Source organism: Cibotium barometz, chromosome 36 (assembly GCF_041138505.1).
Source record: "Cibotium barometz isolate CiBa-2024 chromosome 36, ASM4113850v1, whole genome shotgun sequence".
NCBI lineage: Eukaryota > Viridiplantae > Streptophyta > Polypodiopsida > Cyatheales > Cibotiaceae > Cibotium > Cibotium barometz.
Genome location: NC_141081.1, coordinates 30,312,718 through 30,331,175, shown reverse-complemented (window position 1 = coordinate 30,331,175; position 18,458 = coordinate 30,312,718). Strand labels below are relative to the sequence as shown.

The window sequence follows — 18,458 nt, the reverse complement described above, 5'->3', positions numbered from 1 at the left end:
TAGCCTCAGTTTGATTAAAATGATGGTGAGCTTCCGATACGGTGGATGAGGGACAAAGGAAACGGCCTATGAGTGAAGCGTTAGATGACCTGCGAAGAAGGAACCTAGAGGGTGCTGACCATACGGTGCTTGGGCTCTGGGTTGGCTCCCATGATACCCACGCGTGCGACGAGGAAGAAAAATGAGTTAGAGCTATTTTCTGAACACGAGCATGGATCTGGTTGATTGGCCTTGCTACGGATGAGTTCACAGCTCTTTTTACATGGATCTTGTTGGTTGATCTTGCTGATCTCCAACTGAGAGTCCATATGGTTTTTATGTGATTAAACTCCTAGGTACTATGGGCTAGGAAGAACTATTGAAAAGGCCCCTGAGTGAGCAGGTGGTGAGCGTTCTGGTTGTTTGCCGATAATGCCATAGGTACGCTGAGGAAGCAATGACTTTTATTGGATTCTATGGTTGGAAAGTGGAAAAGTTAGAAATTGGATCTGGAAGTTGAGCTCATTTCCATTTTTATGCTAGAAAAAAACCACTCCCAAGTTGATTTAATTTTCTTTGAATCCCTGATGTGAGTTGTAGATAATGGTTTTCTTGCTGTTATGGGCTTGTGTAAAGCTGAAACTTCCTATCGAAGTCTTCAAACCACTTGGTTTGAGCTCATTTGTCAGAATGGGTGAAAAGAGGAAAAAATAGGATAAGTGAGATAATCAAGAGTCAAGACTCAAATCAATACTCTATGATTTTGCTAATTTAGCAACCTTAGAGCGTATACATGGCAAAGGGATTATGGTTTGACCTGATACCAATTTGAAATCTAGGTTGGGAGTTGATTACGGTTGATAGAAAAGATTAGACTCAGCATTTTGGTAACACAAATAAGAAGATAATAAAAAGGCAAGATATTTTATCTGACACACACATTTCCTTCACATGGGTAGCCTTTAAATGGGATCAAGTACATCATCATAAGCCCATGGACTAGCTTAATAACTTGCCTAATATAACCCTAAATCATATAGCATTGACCCCCTTAATTTGAGTCCCATTTAATGCTAATTGAAGACTTTATGGAATCTCCAGTCCCAATTGTAGTAGGTGCCTAGTTCTAGGGAATCTAGCTTCTAGTCAATGGCTTCTATTCATTTACATCGCTTCATTATATACTTCATAATATCACCATAGTGATATCTTTATAACCTTAGCAAACATTTTGTTCTAAGGTCCATGCTCCCCCTCTCCTTAGAATGTACCCATCACTCTATTTTAAAACAAATTTGGCTACCTAGATGCTCATGGTTGGTAGGTTAGACACACAATGTTCCTCATGGTTGGTAGGTTAGACACACAATGTTCCTCATGATATAATGAACCTTGTCCCTTGAGGTCAAGTAAAATCTCAAGATATAAGGAGTTCGAAGAGACCCACAAGCAATCCTCATGGTGTATTGGTGGAAATAAAAGGCTTTTCTCTTGAGATTGACACCAATCCCAAGAGCTAGTTTCATAATGATATCAAGAAAAGGTCCAAGATCAAGTGAGTTTATTTCTAAGCAACCTGCTTATATAATATATCTAATTTAATGATGTGATTGAGAGATGTTATATCAAGAATGACTTTATATTTTGAATATCTGAATGAAAAATGACATTTTATTAGGTGCTTTTATTTTAGGGCTTCTCAATTTGTGATTGTGCCGCCATAGGATACTCATTACTATTTTTTGGATAGGTCCCAAAACAAGTAAATGACTCTACACACAACTCTACAAAAAGCCTAGAGGGTGATTTATTTACATGTACACATTTGTAACATCAAATAAATCCATCAACGTCAAAATTTATTTCTTAGATTGCCTTAGTTTGTGTCATGGGGATTTTTTCAAAGGGCAACATTGACCATATTGGTAAGAGCTAGGTTGTCCTCCATTGCCATGCTAGATAGGCTCTAAGCTCAATGCTCTATTAATAAGAGGCAATAACTTACTCTCCAAGGAAGGAATTTGACCTAAATGTAATGCTAGAAATCTTATAGGAAGAGAGCTAGCACTCTCTTGTAGATCTATAAAATTTAAGCCCATGTGTGCCATATCATCACTCCCTAGCCAACATGAGTTATTGTGAAATGAAGTTTTAGGCATATAGAACAAGAATGCCATTTTCTATCATGTACACCATAATTCATGAGGTTACCATAGCCATTACCTCTCATAAATTCACTAAAAACTAACTTCAACTGCTAAGGTGCTTAAGTGTGCTACAACAAATGCATCTGCATAAGTATCTATCTAACTTCAACTGTTAAGGTTCTTGAGTGTGCTACAACAAATTTTTCTGTATAAGGATCTATCTACCTAGTTTAATAGAATAAGTAATAAAGGGTACAACATGGCCGGCATATGGAATTTTAGGGTTCAACCAATGCCACTCTCTTGAATCTCACAAAAAGAGGGCTAAATTTATGCCCTCTTGAAGTAAGAGGCGATAGAACGCAACACCTTAAATGAGGAGAGGGGGTATCAACATGCCACTTCCACTCATGGAAGTCCATACTTGCTACATGGATGTGGAAACATAATCTCCAAGGTCTTGCTCTAGGAGGGAAAGCATCTCATCTAAGACATCTAAAATATGATTTATAAAGTAATAATTGTAATTCCTCATGATAGGCCAATAATTGTCAAAGATATCCCCAAGCAAAACTTTTTGAGCAAGGAAAAAATTGAGCGACACAAAGACTACTTATTGAATCTTACTATTTGTCTTAGATCTTGTACTTTCATCGTGGTGATGTAGCATTATGTCCATGTGCATATAAACATGATGTACAACGACCTCGATTGCACCATGTGGCTGCCTACAAAACTCCACGATCCTACCTTTCCAATGCTTGTTAGGATCACCATTGTCTTTTGATTTTACTTTGAATGCTCTTTGAGTCTTGGGTCTCATCGTGATCTAATCTGACTTCCTAAACCGCTGAGGGATGTAGCTGCCCCATCAACATCCTTCCTATTGAAAAGCTCCACACTTTCAATGTTACAAATGTGTTTTCTCCTAGAGCTCATCTACAAAAAGCTCATATACAGAGGGAAAAGAGAACATTATTATCATTTAGTTTAGCTCAACAATCTAAATAATGAAAACAACACTTTAAAGAAATGTTGTGAATCTTGCACTTGTAGTCAAGTTGAAAAATAATCCTGTAAGTTTTCACAAATGACATCATGGTTAGGAAGATTAACGAACATAACAAACAAAATAAAATCACGAAGAAATCATGATTAGAAAACATAGCTTAACAAAGTTTATGAGACTATTAAGATGGAAAAAAAGAGGCTGAGAGAAAAGGAGGAAAGATGAAGCAGATATGACTGAAATAAGTGACGTTGTGAGAGAAAAGGAGGAAAGATGAAGCAGATATGACAGAAATAAGTGACGTTGTGAGAGAAAAGGTGGAAAGATGAAGCAGATATGACAGAAATAAGTGACGTTGTAAGAGAGTTCGAAAACGAAGAGAACTAAGTTCAAACTATGGAGAAAGTCTTTAATTAGACTAGCTTTCAATCAGTATGGCCTGTTTTCTTGATATTCCTTTTGACATATATTTTGGTAGGTGGTATTCAGGCCTAATATTCTTCTATTTTTGAGTTTTATGCCAATATATTTTATTCATCTTTTTTGAGCTCTAAATTGTGGGGACCACTATGACAAAAAAGATCCATGCTACATGGATCTAGAATCCAGGCACTCTCATTGGCTGGTCTTATATTATTTTAATGGGCTCTAAAAGGGCCCATTTGGAGCTCGATTTTCCCCTAATGTGTAGTTTAGCTCAAGGGGGAGTTTTGAGATGTCAAGATCAACACGAGCTGCTGACACTCATGACGTGCCTAGGTGATTGCTCCACCTATACACGACTAGAGCATTTATTAGCTGATGGTGGGTGAAAGCATGAAAGGGTGTCTAAAAAAAAAAGTACTTTGGGAATTTTCTTTTCAATCTACATTTTGGTGTATCTTGATCATACAAATTCAAAAGTTGTCAGAGAAGGTGGATTTCGAACCTACTCTTCCAGAGCTTTCCAATGATATGTCACATGAGGGGGTTTTGACAAAATCTTAAAAGGCTTCACGGTGCTACCCATTTTTTGATCTTGCAAAATGGGAATTGGGTTTTTTCAAAACTCCCTAATATGTTCTTTACTTCTTTTCATAAAGAAAAAAAATGGTACTATTTATGTACTTGTGAGTACTTTGCTTTTTCTGCATGTCAGGCTAGAGTACCTTTTAGATTTGGCTACGTTGAATGTAATGTTTTATGAAAGAAAATTATTAAAGAAAGATTCTCACATAGGATATTAGTACTCTTGAACGTTTGTACTATTTTGGTCAAATATTATGTACACTGTATCACGCTTTTATCCTGACACGATAGAGCATCGCCATCTTGGGGGATGGCAAGCTCAACACGAGTTGTCACCCGTAATGTACCTAGTAGACCGTTTCACCTTTATACTACTAGCGCATTTGGTAGTTGAGATGATGGGATCTTTGGCATTAATTCTATAGCTGGACTCCACCTACCTAGTCTAATCGAGTTATAGCATACTTATCCTGCGAGCTCACCTATTTAGCATGTTCACATTATGGACCGCTTGTATATAGTACTCTCGTACTTATGTTGGTTTTCACTTATCTTTTATAGAACTCTTTTGAAAACAAGAAGAAGAAGAAGAAGATTTCAGCCTTCCATCCATTGTTGTGTGAGCATGTGTGTGCTTGCAAGAGCTCAAGCTCTCTCTCCTCCTCCAATCTTTTTCATCCCTGATTGCATGTCTTGAAGGAGCTTATTAGAGGCTAAGACAATTGGCACCTTCCAAAGTTTCATGCCTTTTCCATGGCTTTATTTTCTCTTGCTTTGATCTTAGCCTCATCTTCTCTAGACTAGAGTGGTTCTCTCTAAGTGGACGTGTGGAGCTATAATAGGGATGGCATGGTTAGCATCTTTGTGGGAGCTATCCTCTTGGATTAGGCATAGACATATCTCAATCCAGCTAACCCTTAGCAGAGCAAGATCATCTTAGCCGCATCTTCTCTAGACTAGAGTGGTTCTCTCTATGTGGACAAGTGGAGCTATAAGAGGGATGGCATGGTTAGGATCTTTGTGGGAGCTGTCCTCTTGGATTACGCAGCAAAGACACATCTCAATCCAGCTGACCCTTTGTAGTAAGATCACCAACAAATATCCCGGATTACGTCCTACAAGTCCCATGTATTACCTAGAAGATTTAGGACATCTTAGCATCCTTCTCGTTCTTCACAAAAAGGACAATCCAAGTTGCTCTCAACCAAGCCCATCAAGAGATTGGTCTCTTTCTCCGGTCAGCTTCCTGAGAGTGAAAAGGGGCCTTTCAAGAGTTTTACATCTTTATGCCAACACAATGCCTAGATCGAGACTAGTCTTGAAGGCACTGAAGAGAGGTGAGGTTGCGTCTAATGTGGACGCCACTTGCATTGCTCTTGAGGCATTAGAGCAGTAAAGGGTGGAGTACAAATACCATGTAAGAGTTTCCTTTTGCTCCCAAGTAAGGGACAAAGTCTCCCAAGATTTCCTTGTAGCATCAGGCCTCTACTTCCATTATGAGTTGTGAGAGAGTCTAGTCCACAAGAACATTTGAGGGCCGTCAAAAGGGCCCTCTAAGATAATTCGTAGAATTATTTTCTCATGCCACCGTGGAAATGTTTAGTAGGGTCATATCCTGTGATTTTGTCAAAAAGTCTCATTTCATGTACATCCTCCCTCTTTTTTACATTTATGATGCATGCTAACCAAAGCCCTGGAGGATTGTGTTGGCATACGTGGGGCCAAACTTATATCAAACCTCAAGTACATCTCAAGGGGTTGTTTACCTTGCCAAGCCCAAGATGACACAACACTGTACGTTTTTTAATAATATTTATGGATGTAATCATTAGGAACTCAATGGAGTCTTCTTGGGCCCTTTTATTTGGCAGTTTAAGGGAGTCAAACCTTTTCTCTTAAGAAGAAACGTTTTCTAATTAGAAGCTTCAAAACGGCTACTTTATTCGAATTTGAATTTTGGGGGGAAAATGGAATTTAAAATCTAGCGGATAAAACCATATCATGTAACATATCTATGGAAAGCTCTTGATGCGTAGATCACGGATCTGTAATCTCCGCTCAAATCGGAGCTTGTATGTAGAAGTTATGGAGGTCCGAAAATTGTAAAATTGCCCCCTCCCCTTTTTGGGGAAAAAAGTGCACCCTTTGACCACTCTTACACCTCTCTTACAAACCATTGGTTTTTGCTTACATGGCGGGCTCCTATTTGTCAAAAAGTTAAACGTTTCCATAACCTCATGGCAAATTAAAGGGCCCAAAAAGACTCCATTGAGTTCCTAATGATTATATACTCATTTGAGACCATAATCTTGACAAGAAAAAATGAGAATAAAAGTGACCTGCTCACTCATCAAGTTGGGGCAAGAGAAAATTCTGAAAATTAAAAGGTTTTACTACCACAACCCTTAAAAATTCGCCTACCTTCAACTCAAATTTCAAAATGTAATTTTCAAAAATCTGAAGTTGGATTTACACTAAACCCCAGCTTTTTTGGAGCACTTAGGAGGAACCCTTGCGAAAATTAGAGGTAGGACGTAGAGGCTTCTAGAACCCTCGGAAAGGAATGTTCGGGAAGCAGGTAGTAGCTCCAAGAAGGCCCTCCTCCGCTACTACTACGTTTATAATAAACCTCCACAGAGCGACTCTCCTCATCTCATCGCATCTCAATTCGCGCGCCCTCACAGCGGCTACATAATATATATACTCTCTCTCTCTCTCTCTCTCTCTCTCTGCTGCCTTCCTCTGCCCTCACAGCAGTTAGCAGTACAGCAGTACAGTACAGTAGAAGGAAGAAATGGCCCTCTCTTTGTTCGGCCGCAGCAGATCAGGCGAAGATCCCTTCGACTCCCTGCTCTTCGATTCGCTCGCCTTCCCGTCTTTCTCTTCCTCTCTGCGCGCCAGCTTCCCGGAGCACCCCAGCTTCGCCCGGGACGTGGCTGCGGTGGCTAATACGCAGGTGGACTGGAAGGAGACCTCGGATTCCCACATCTTCAAGGCCAACCTGCCTGGTAAGGATATCGCCCCCCCGCCCCTTTCCCCCTTCCTCCTCCGTCGCTTTTATCGGAATTGACTGCTCGAATATTCGCATGAGCAAAGTAGTGTGCCCCCGTGTGTGTGCTCTGCAGGTCTGGCCAAGGAGGACGTGAAGGTGCAGGTGGAAGACGGGCGCGTGCTGCAGATCAGCGGCGAGCGCAAGAAGGAGGAGACGGCCTCCTCGGACAGGTGGCACCGCGTAGAGCGGGCGCAGGGCAGCTTCCTTCGACGGTTCCGCCTCCCCGACAACGCCAAGGTGGAGGAGGTGAAGGCGGCCATGGAGAACGGCGTGCTCACCGTCACCGTCCCCAAAGTGCCCCCGCCGGAGCCCAAGTCTGCCGTCAGAAGTGTCCAGATCTCGGGCTGAGAGAAATCGTTCAAAGACTCTCTCTCTCTCTCTCTCTCTGGCTATGTATGTGGTCGAGTGATGGTCGTCATGTGTGTTTATATTACAGGGGATGTGTAGTAGAGGGACCAGTTTTGGGTGTTCTTGTAAAAGTTTTTTTTTTAAAAAAAAAGGAATGTATGACAACTTCTCTTTTTAAAGGATTGGAAGCCTTTGTCGATAATGTCTATCTAGCTTAGCTTGTTCAACATCACGGACATGTATGATCATTTGTTTTGTTGATGTTTAGCATATATGAATGAGGAGAGAGAGATAGTGAGAGGATCGGCTATATGGATGAAGTGGTACATTAAAAGCTATTATACTTGCCTCTTAGCCATGCCACAAAATTTTGAGGAGTTGTCGTCGTCGCTATCTCCAAAGTTGTCATAAATATGTAATGGATCTAACTTCCATCAATAATATGATGCTGATCTTGGAAGTAGCGATCTATCTTTGATGTAGACGACGTCAAATTTAAGTAACTCTTCTTATGTCATAGCAAAACCTAGAAGGTGCACTTGGATTGTTCCCAAAGTGAGCGTAGTTGATCTTCTCTTAGTGGGTGTTTTTCCTTGCCAATCCATTCAATGTACACTCCTTAATGACCTCATACCATTGTTTGGTACGAGTCTTAGCAGTCCATCTTCGCTAGAGGTTGTTTTGTTTGGGCTTTTTTTTTTTGCATCTTCTTACCTATGTGGTAGTAGATATGTATTATTTCCTGAAAGCTCAAAGTTTCCTTGGGTACCCAATTGTGTAGGCATGGTACACATGGATCTCCTTGGTCTTCATGGTAGTATACACATGATTCTCCTTGTTGTGACTCCTCCCTCTCTTTTTATTTGCACAATGTATCTCTTGGTATAGCAACCACAAAAAATGTAAGCCCAAGGATATACCACCTGCGAGTCAACATGTTTCCCTTTAGTACACATTTTTCTTAGTTTAGTTTTGTATACCACCATACACATTTGTCTTAGTTTAGTTTTGTGTAGCACAATATGATGGCTCTTTTATTTGTCGCGTACTAATTAGTACATTTTAAGTGTACACAAGGCTTGTATATGGATGAGATGGTACTCTATAGGTTATTTTTGTACTTGCCTCTTAGCCGTGCCACGAAAATTTGAGTTATCATCATCTCCAAGTTGTGATAGCTATCCCCTGGATCTAACTCCCATGCGTATAATCATGATTTGGAAGTAGATATCTTTGATGGAGAGGTGGTGTTTTAGTCATTTGTTGAAATAACTCTCAATATTTCATTGTCTAAAACACAAGGTGCATCAAAGGTTCTTCCTCTCTATTAACACAAGTATAAGATTTGTTGATCTTCTCTTAACATGTGCATTTCTTTGGCAATCTAAGCTTTGTGGTGCATGTATTCCTTTGAGCTGAAAGTATCATTTAGTACTAGTCTCATTAGGCATTGTTGGTGGCTAAAGGTGGTTGTTTGGGATTCCTTGGCATTTTCTTACCTATGTGGTAGCTATTAATTATTTCTTGAGAGCTCTTAGGACATTCTCATCAGTCATTTGTGATGCTCGAACATTGTATCGTTGTGATCAAGGATTATAATAATGATTCGTATACTTAATAAGGGATATGAATAGGTATGATGAACATCCTAAGGTTCAACACTCCATTTTACCTAAACCCCATTGGACTACCCTTTAAAGGAAGCTTGTATTTAAACCAATTGTATGCACCATTCGACTGCCCTTTAAAGGAAGCTTGTGTATAAACTAATTGTATGCACCAAAAGAAAACCCTTCACTTATTGTGCAAAAGCTATAGGTGACCATCTTGTCATAAGACTCCTCAAAGGCGAGGGCTACTCTATCCATGAAAGAATAAAAGAAGATATATCAATAAAATAATAAAAGAAGAACTTTAGCATGTTGTTGTGGTGGGTATCCAGCATGGGGAGGAAAATCTAGTTGTTTACTGTATAAAAGTGAAGCAAAAGAAAAGAAAAGCCATTCCCTATAGCATTTCATCATCCTACAAAGAAAAAGTGAGTGTGATTAACGTTTCTATCTCATGCAAGTCAGAGTTGCATATCTTCTTATTTTTATACAAATACTATAAGATAAATCAAGCAAAATGGCATAAATTAGGATTTGAATTCATTAGAAAGATGGTTCTCTCCAAAGTTGTCATGAATATGCAATGGATCTAACTTCCATCAATAATATGATGGTGATCTTGGAAGTAGCGATCTATCTTTGATGTAGACGACGTCAAATTTAAGTAACTCTTCTTATGTCATAGCAAAACCTAGAAGGTGCACTTGGATTGTTCCCAAAGTGAGCATGGTTGATCTTCTCTTAGTGGGTGCTTTTCCTTGCCAATCCATTCAATGTACACTCCTTAATAACCTCATACCATTGTTTGGTAGTACGAGTCTCAGTAGTCCATCTTCGCTAGAGGTTGTTTTGTTTGGGCTTTTTTTTTGCATCTTCTTACCTATGTGGTAGTAGATATTTATTATTTCCTGAAAGCTCAAAGTTTCCTTGGGTACCCAATTGTGTAGGCATGGTACACATGGATCTCCTTGGTCTTCATGGTAGTATACACATGATTCTCCTTGTTGTGACTCCTCCCTCTCTTTTTATTTGCACAATGTATCTCTTGGTATAGCAACCACAAAAAATGTAAGCCCAAGGATATACCACCTGCGAGTCAACATGTTTCCCTTTAGTACACATTTTTCTTAGTTTAGTTTTGTATACCACCATACACATTTGTCTTAGTTTAGTTTTGTGTAGCACAATATGATGGCTCTTTTATTTGTCGCGTACTAATTAGTACATTTTAAGTGTACACAAGGCTTGTATATGGATGAGATGGTACTTTATAGGTTATTTTTGTACTTGCCTCTTAGCCGTGCCACGAAAATTTGAGTTATCATCATCTCCAAGTTGTGATAGCTATCCCTTGGATGTAAATCCCATGCGTATAATAATGATTTGGAAGTAGATATCTTTGATGGAGAGGTGGTGTTTTAGTCATTTGTTGAAATAACTCTCAATATTTCATTGTCTATAACACAAGGTGCATCAAAGGTTCTTCCTCTCTATTAACACAAGTATAAGATTTGTTGATCTTCTCTTAACAGGTGTGTTTCTTTGGCAATCTAAGCTTTGTGGTGCATGTATTCCTTTGAGCTGATAGTATCATTTAGTATTAGTTTCATTAGGCATTGTTGGTGGCTAAAGGTGGTTGTTTGGGATTCCTTGGCATTTTCTTACCTATGTGGTAGCTATTAATTATTTCTTGAGAGGTCTTAGGACATTCTCATCAGTCATTTGTGATCAAGGATTATAATAATGATTCGTGATATGAATAGGTATGATGAACATTCTAAGGTTTAACACTCCATTTTACCTAAACCCCATTCGACTACCCTTTAAAGGAAGCTTGTGTTTAAACCAATTGTATGCACCATTCGACTGCCCTTTAAAGGAAGCTTGTGTTAAACCAATTGTATGCACCAAAAGAAACCCCCTTATTATGCAAAAGCTATAGGTGACCATCTTGTCATAAGACTCCTCAAAGGCGAGTGCTACTCTATCCATGAAAGAATAAAAGAAGATATATCAATAAAATAATAAAAGAAGAACTTTAGCATGTTGTTGTGGTGGGTATCCATCATGGGGAGGAAAATCTAGTTGTTTACTATATAAAAGTGAAGCAAAATTAAAAAAAAGCCATTCACTATAGCATTTCATCATCCTACAAAGAAAAAGTGAGTTTGATTAACGTTTCTATCTCATGCAAGTCAAAGTTGCATATCTTCTTATTTTTATACAAATACTATAAGATAAATCACGCAAAATGGCATAAATTAGGATTTGAATTCATTAGAAAGATGGTTCTCTCGACAAAGATGGTCATGTTGAAGTGTGGATCTAGTTTCCTCCTTTCATTCAAGCTTTCCCTTTGAGCTTCTAAATGTGGGATGCCAACAGTTGGAGTGACAACACAATTCATCTTTATCAATTCCAAGCTGATTCTAAAAACTTTAAGAGCTTGGAAATGGGAAAAAAAAATTTACAACCTTGTAAAAACACTCCTTTCACAAACAAGTGAATTGTTATGTGTTTTCTCGTATTGGCATAAAAGTTGACGAAAGATAGAGGGCAATCTCTAGCCTTCACTTTTCGCCTTTGTTCAAGTGATAATGGAAATTGAAGGAGGGGTATAGATAATTGAAGGATGTATTTCTAAACTATGTGTTAGGATAGCCCGCAAGCTACGATATTAATTGGATTACTAGTCCACACCATTGTGATCCCATTATAGGAAAATGAATTTTTTTATTTTAGGTTTGTTATGGTGGAGAATTGATCATGAATGAATGTTGGCTAGCTTCTTGGATGCTTCCTGTAAGGTTCCTCCCTCGAGCTTTAAAGATATAAAGGTGTAAGTACCTTCCCTTTAGTTTCTGTAATCATCCCCCAATTCAGAGTACAAGAAAACATTGTTTTCCCTTGTTTTGGCCTAGAGAGAGAAAATGTTATAGAGAGAGATAATACAAATTTGAGATATTTTTGGATACAAAATTTCTCCTAAAATCTAAGATGAATTTCCCTGAAACAAAAGTTCAAAATTTTTTTTTCTAATGTGTATTAGAAATTAACTGAATATATGTATTGGAGATCTTAGCCTAAGGGTCCACATTTTCGAAAACTTTCTCTCTCTCTCTCTCTCTCTCTCTCTCTCTCTCTCTCTCTCTCTCTCTCTCTCTCTCTCTCTCTCTCTCTCTCTCTCTCTGCTGCCTACAGTACAGTAGAGGCCCCCTCTTTGTTCGGCCGCAGCAGATCAGGCGAAGATCCCTTCGACTCCCTGCTCTTCGATTCGCTCGCCTTCCCGTCTTTCTCTTCCTCTCTGCGCGCCAGCTTCCCGGAGCACCCCAGCTTCGCCCGGGACGTGGCTGCGGTGGCTAATACGCAGGTGGACTGGAAGGAGACCTCGGATTCCCACATCTTCAAGGCCAACCTGCCTGGTAAGGATATCGCCCCCCCCGCCCCTTTCCCCCTTCCTCCTCCGTCGCTTTTATCGGAATTGACTGCTCGAATATTCGCATGAGCAAAGTAGTGTGCCCCCGTGTGTGTGCTCTGCAGGTCTGGCCAAGGAGGACGTGAAGGTGCAGGTGGAAGACGGGCGCGTGCTGCAGATCAGCGACGAGCGCAAGAAGGAGGAGACGGCCTCCTCGGACAGGTGGCACCGCGTAGAGCGGGCGCAGGGCAGCTTCCTTCGACGGTTCCGCCTCCACGACAACGCCAAGGTGGAGGAGGTGAAGGCGGCCATGGAGAACGGCGTGCTCACCGTCACCGTCCCCAAAGTGCCCCCGCCGGAGCCCAAGTCTGCCGTCAGAAGTGTCCAGATCTCGGGCTGAGAGAAATCGTTCAAAGACTCTCTCTCTCTCTCTCTCTGTGTATGGCTATGTATGTGGTCGAGTGATGGTCGTCATGTGTGTTTATATTACAGGGGATGTGTAGTAGAGGGACCAGTTTTGGGTGTTCTTGTAAAAGTTTTTTTTTTAAAAAAAACGGAATGTATGACAACTTCTCTTTTTAAAGGATTGGAAGCCTTTGTCGATAATGTCTATCTAGCTTAGCTTGTTCAACATCACGGACATGTATGATCATTTGTTTTGTTGATGTTTAGCATATATGAATGAGGAGAGAGAGATAGTGAGAGGATCGGCTATATGGATGAAGTGGTACATTAAAAGCTATTATACTTGCCTCTTAGCCATGCCACAAAATTTTGAGGAGTTGTCGTCGTCGCTATCTCCAAAGTTGTCATAAATATGCAATGGATCTAACTTCCATCAATAATATGATGATGATCTTGGAAGTAGCGATCTATCTTTGATGTAGACGACGTCAAATTTAAGTAACTCTTCTTATGTCATAGCAAAACTTAGAAGGTGCACTTGGATTGTTCCCAAAGTGAGCGTAGTTGATCTTCTCTTAGTGGGTGTTTTTCCTTGCCAATCCATTCAATGTACACTCCTTAATGACCTCATACCATTGTTTGGTACGAGTGTCAGCAGTCCATCTTCGCTAGAGGTTGTTTTGTTTGGGCTTTTTTTTTTTGCATCTTCTTACCTATGTGGTAGTAGATATGTATTATATCCTGAAAGCTCAAAAGTTTCCTTGGGTACCCAATTGTGTAGGCATGGTACACATGAATCCCCTTGGTCTTCATGGTAGTATACACATGATTCTCCTTGTTGTGACTCCTCCCTCTCTTTTTATTTGCACAATGTATCTCTTGGTATAGCAACCACAAAAAATGTAAGCCCAAGGATATACCACCTGCGAGTCAACATGTTTCCCTTTAGTACACATTTGTCTTAGTTTAGTTTTGTATACCACCATACACATTTGTCTTAGTTTAGTTTTGTGTAGCACAATATGATGACTCTTTTATTTGTCGCGTACTAATTAGTACACTTTAAGTGTACACAAAGCTTGTATATGGATGAGATGGTACTCTATAGGTTATTTTTGTACTTGCCTCTTAGCCGTGCCACGAAAATTTGAGTTATCATCATCTCCAAATTGTGATAGCTATCCCCTGGATGTAACTCCCATGCGTATAATAATGATTTGGAAGTAGATATCTTTGATGGAGAGGTGGTGTTTTAGTCATTTGTTAAAATAACTCTCAATATTTCATTGTCTATAACACAAGGTGCATCAAAGGTTCTTCCTCTCTATTAACACAAGTATAAGATTTGTTGATCTTCTCTTAACAGGTGCGTTTCTTTGGCAATCTAAGCTTTGTGGTGCATGTATTCCTTTGAGCTGATAGTATCCTTTAGTACTAGTCTCATTTGGCATTGTTGGTGGCTAAAGGTGGTTGTTTGGGATTCCTTGGCATATTCTTACCTATGTGGTAGCTATTAATTATTTCTTGAGAGGTCTTAGGACATTCTCATCAGTCATTTGTGATGCTTGAACATTGTATCGTTGTGATCAAGGATTATAAGAATGATTCGTATACTTAATAAGGGATATGAATAGGTATGATGAACATCCTAAGGTTTAACTCTCCATTTTACCTAAACCCCATTGGAATACCCTTTAAAGGAAGCTTGTATTTAAACCAATTGTATGCACCATTCGACTGACCTTTAAAGGAAGCTTGTGTATAAACCAATTGTATGCACCAAAAGAAACCCCTTCACTTATTATGCAAAAGCTATAGGTGACCATCTTGTCATAAGACTCCTCAAAGGCGAGGGCTACTCTATCCATGAAAGAATAAAAGAAGATATATCAATAAAATAATAAAAGAAGAACTTTAGCATGTTGTTGTGGTGGGTATCTAGCATGGGGAGGAAAATCTAGTTGTTTACTGTATAAAAGTGAAGCAAAAGAAAAAAAAAGCCATTCCCTATAGCATTTCATCATCCTACAAAGAAAAAGTGAGTGTGATTAACGTTTCTATCTCATGCAAGTCAGAGTTGCATATCTTCTTATTTTTATACAAATACTATAAGATAAATCAAGCAAAATGGCATAAATTAGGATTTGAATTCATTAGAAAGATGGTTCTCTCGACAAAGATGGTCATGTTGAAGTGTGGATCTAATTTCCTCCTTTCATTCAAGCTTTCCCTTTGAGCTTCTAAATGTGGGATGCCAACAGTTGGAGTGACAACACAATTCATCTTTATCAATTCCAAGGTGATTCTAAAAACTTTAAGAGCTTGGAAATGGGGAAAAAAAATTTACAACCTTGTAAAAACACTCCTTTCACAAACAAGTTAATTGTTATGTGTTTTCTAGTATTGGCATAAAAGTTGACAAAAGATAGAGGCCAATCTCTAGCCTTCACTTTCCGCCTTTGTTCAAGTGATAATGGAAATTGAAGGAGGGGTATAGATAATTGAAGGATGTATTTACAAACTATGTGTTAGGATAGGCCGCAAGCTATGATATTAATTGGATTACTAGTCCACACCATTGTGATCCCATTATAGGAAAATGAAATTTTTTATTTTAGGTTTGTTATGGTGGAGAATTAATTATGAATGAATGTTGGCTAGCTTCTTGGATGCTTCCTGTAAGGTTCCTCCCTCGAGCTTTGGAGATATAAAGGTGTAAGTACCTTCCCTTTAGTTTCTGTAATCATCCCCCAATTCAGAGTACAAGAAAACATTGTTTTCCCTTGTTTTGGCCTAGAGAGAGAAAATGTTATAAAGAGAGATAATACAAATTTGAGATATTTTTGGATGCAAAATTTCTCCTAAAATCTAAGATGAATTTCCCTGAAACAGAAGTTCAAAAAATAATTTTCTAATGTGTATTAGAAAGTAACTGAATATATGTATTGGAGATCTTAGCCTAAGGGTCCACATTTTCAGAAACTTTCGATTAAGGGCCAAATAAGGTTCTAAAGGGCCAATAGGATTAATCCAAGTGTTGGGATAACAAAAATACAAAGAATAAAATAAAATACCCCAAAAATGAGTAAATTCTCACATAAGATGAAGAGTTGACCAAGTACTGGTCTATTACTTAAAAATTAAGGTTTATTAGTAAAATAAATCAATTTTTGACACCTCAGTAAGGAAGGAAAGGGCTCATGAAGGAGGCGCCTTTTTTTCATCATTGCCTTGTATTTTTAATTCAAAAAATGAGATATTTATATCTCTCCTCCCTCCGCAAACTGGATCAAAAAGTGAGCCAAACTGGTCCACAAATTATCCAAAATAGGTCAAACTGAAGCCTTCCTTACCTATAAATAGACTCTCATTCCTTTGTATTTTCATCTTTGAGTAATTACATGCCAGTATTATCTTCATTTTAGTGTAATTACATGCCAGTATTATCTTCATTTTAGGTTAATTCTATTATCCCTCTATTTTGCCTCTACTTTTGGAAGCTTTGGAGTTTCACAATTCTCCATCCTCTCTTGGAGATTACCCTCCCCAACTTGGTGGCCAAAGCTTTCTTTGTGGGCTTCACTTCTTTCTTTAAAGAATCAAAGATTAGCCTTAATCCAATGGTTTTTTTATCTTCTCAATGGTTATCTCCTTCCCAACCCCTCTAATGCTTGGGAGGCTTTCAATTAAATGGTTTTTTCTTGAAATCAAGTTTTCTAATGATTCATAATGTTTAAATGGTTTATTTCTAATCTTTATGCTTAATTAGTGTTTTTATACTTGATTAATTTATTTAAGCTTGTTTATGATTTATAAAATCAAAATAATTTATTTTAGGTTGAAGATGATTATGCTAAATTTTTTGGAAATGAGGAATGGATATTTAAGAATAATCAAGAGATGTAATTATAATTATACTTGTAATTATGATTATAATTATGTTATGTATACATAAATAAATTTTAGTTTAAAAGAGGAGTTCTTATCGTATTTCAATTATGAATATTCCAATCAATCTTAGATAGGAAATCCAATGAGATTTGAAGTGGATAACCTATTTTTCCTATATAATCACACATCTCTAGTACTATCCCACACTTATCTCTAGTAATATCCCGTCATTGAGCCTTCGTAATTTTGACTCTCCTTGAGAATGGGTTCTCAAAGTCGTAGGAGTCAGAAACGTGATAGGACTAGACTCCCCCCCGTCCACCAAGTTCAAGAGGAGGAGAGGAAAAGGGTAGCTCTTGAGAGAAAGAGAGAGTAGAGAGCACGTCAACGACCAGCACCTTCCCTTGGCAATGATCCAAGCCTTGCTCCTCCTCTTCCACTTCCTCTCCCTCCGCCCTTTTTCCCCCCACTACCCCTTAGTTTAGATAATCCACATGAACCCGCCCTTCCTGAGCCCCCTTCTCTTCCACAACATGAACCCACCCCCTCCTTTGGTGGGCGCCCATCGTGTGGATAGGAAAGAACTATCAAAGTCAGCGGCACATCATCGTGCCCATGCAATCTTCCATTCCTATTTCAAAGACCTCACGCCTTCATCATAGGCATGCGTGCTTGATGCTTTGATCGATCTGCCCAACATGGCCAACTACAGGGCGCTTTCCAACATTGGACGAAGAGAGAGGAGAGCTAGCATGGCGGTGCTACAAAGTGTTCGTCATTCCTATATAGTTAACAAGAAGAGGAACTCTGCGGACGCTTTGGCTGCTCGACGGGCAATTGTGACAGCCATAAGTAGCTCCCAAATGAAGGGTAAGGTGAGTGCCACATCTTGCATCCTTTCCATAGCACCACATGCACTTAGAGTTGGGTCTATTAGATGACAAAGTTTAGATGCCAATGAGGTTGGTGCTTTGTGGGCGAGTAGTCGTCGTGTAGCTAGGCATGATCGCCTACTAGATGAAACCACTAGAGCCTTGATAGAAAGTTTTTGGGAGGAGAATTGTCGTGCCTCACGATTTTCAAGAAAGCTTTGCGTAAGAGAGTGACAAGAGGAGTGTTAATTGAGCACGGTGCTTGCTTTCTTGAAATGACCCAAACAGAGTTGTATTCTCAGTTTGTGGCATTGTATCTAGAGCTTAAAATTGGGCAAAGGTCATTTGAGGGGTGTAAGCCTTGGTTTGTGAGGTACTCACGTCAGCGACACATGTTGTCGCTACCATGTTGAGTTCAAACTTTTTTATGATGTGTTCCGTTCTCTTAGTGGACATAGAGAGTTGCCTCGTAGTTCTCGTGATTTCATCCACTCTCTTGTGTGCACGCACGGAGGATGCCCAGTTCCATAGGATCCCTTGTGTGGAGAGAAATTGCACATCATGTGGTTCACTTGCACATCTACAGATGGTAGATCTTGATGCAAGTGACCAAGAGATAGTGCCATGGCAACGTTATGAGTATGTGACACACCAGCTCCAGAGTGGTGGACAGTCCAGGAAGTTGCAGCTCGTGGACAAACATACACCACGTTGTCACTTCA

General features: G+C 39.3%; 2 protein-coding genes across 2 annotated transcripts; both read left to right on the top strand.

Annotated features, from left to right (window-relative positions):
- Positions 1-6,807: 6,807 nt before the first annotated feature.
- LOC147617770 (18.1 kDa class I heat shock protein-like) lies at positions 6,808-7,677 on the top strand. Its single transcript, XM_086775577.1, has 2 exons — positions 6,808-7,151; positions 7,269-7,677. The coding sequence occupies exons 1-2, from the start codon at positions 6,938-6,940 to the stop codon at positions 7,541-7,543; spliced, it is 489 nt and encodes a 162-aa protein (XP_086631703.1). The 5' UTR covers positions 6,808-6,937; the 3' UTR covers positions 7,544-7,677.
- A 4,663-nt stretch (positions 7,678-12,340) lies between these two features.
- On the top strand, positions 12,341-13,109 carry LOC147617769 (18.1 kDa class I heat shock protein-like; the record flags this gene model as incomplete). Its single annotated transcript, XM_086775501.1, has 2 exons — positions 12,341-12,575; positions 12,694-13,109. Coding segments are annotated over 2 exons (510 nt in total), but the record flags the coding sequence as incomplete, so codon positions are not given.
- Positions 13,110-18,458: the final 5,349 nt, after the last annotated feature.

Bases quoted from the DNA above. Each gene is read 5' to 3' on its own strand.
- LOC147617770 (XM_086775577.1), top strand. From the start codon at position 6,938: ATGGCCCTCTCTTTGTTCGGCCGCAGCAGATCAGGCGAAGATCCCTTC. The intron at 7,152-7,268 runs GTAAGGATATCG...TGTGCTCTGCAG, and splicing joins CTTCAAGGCCAACCTGCCTG to GTCTGGCCAAGGAGGACGTG.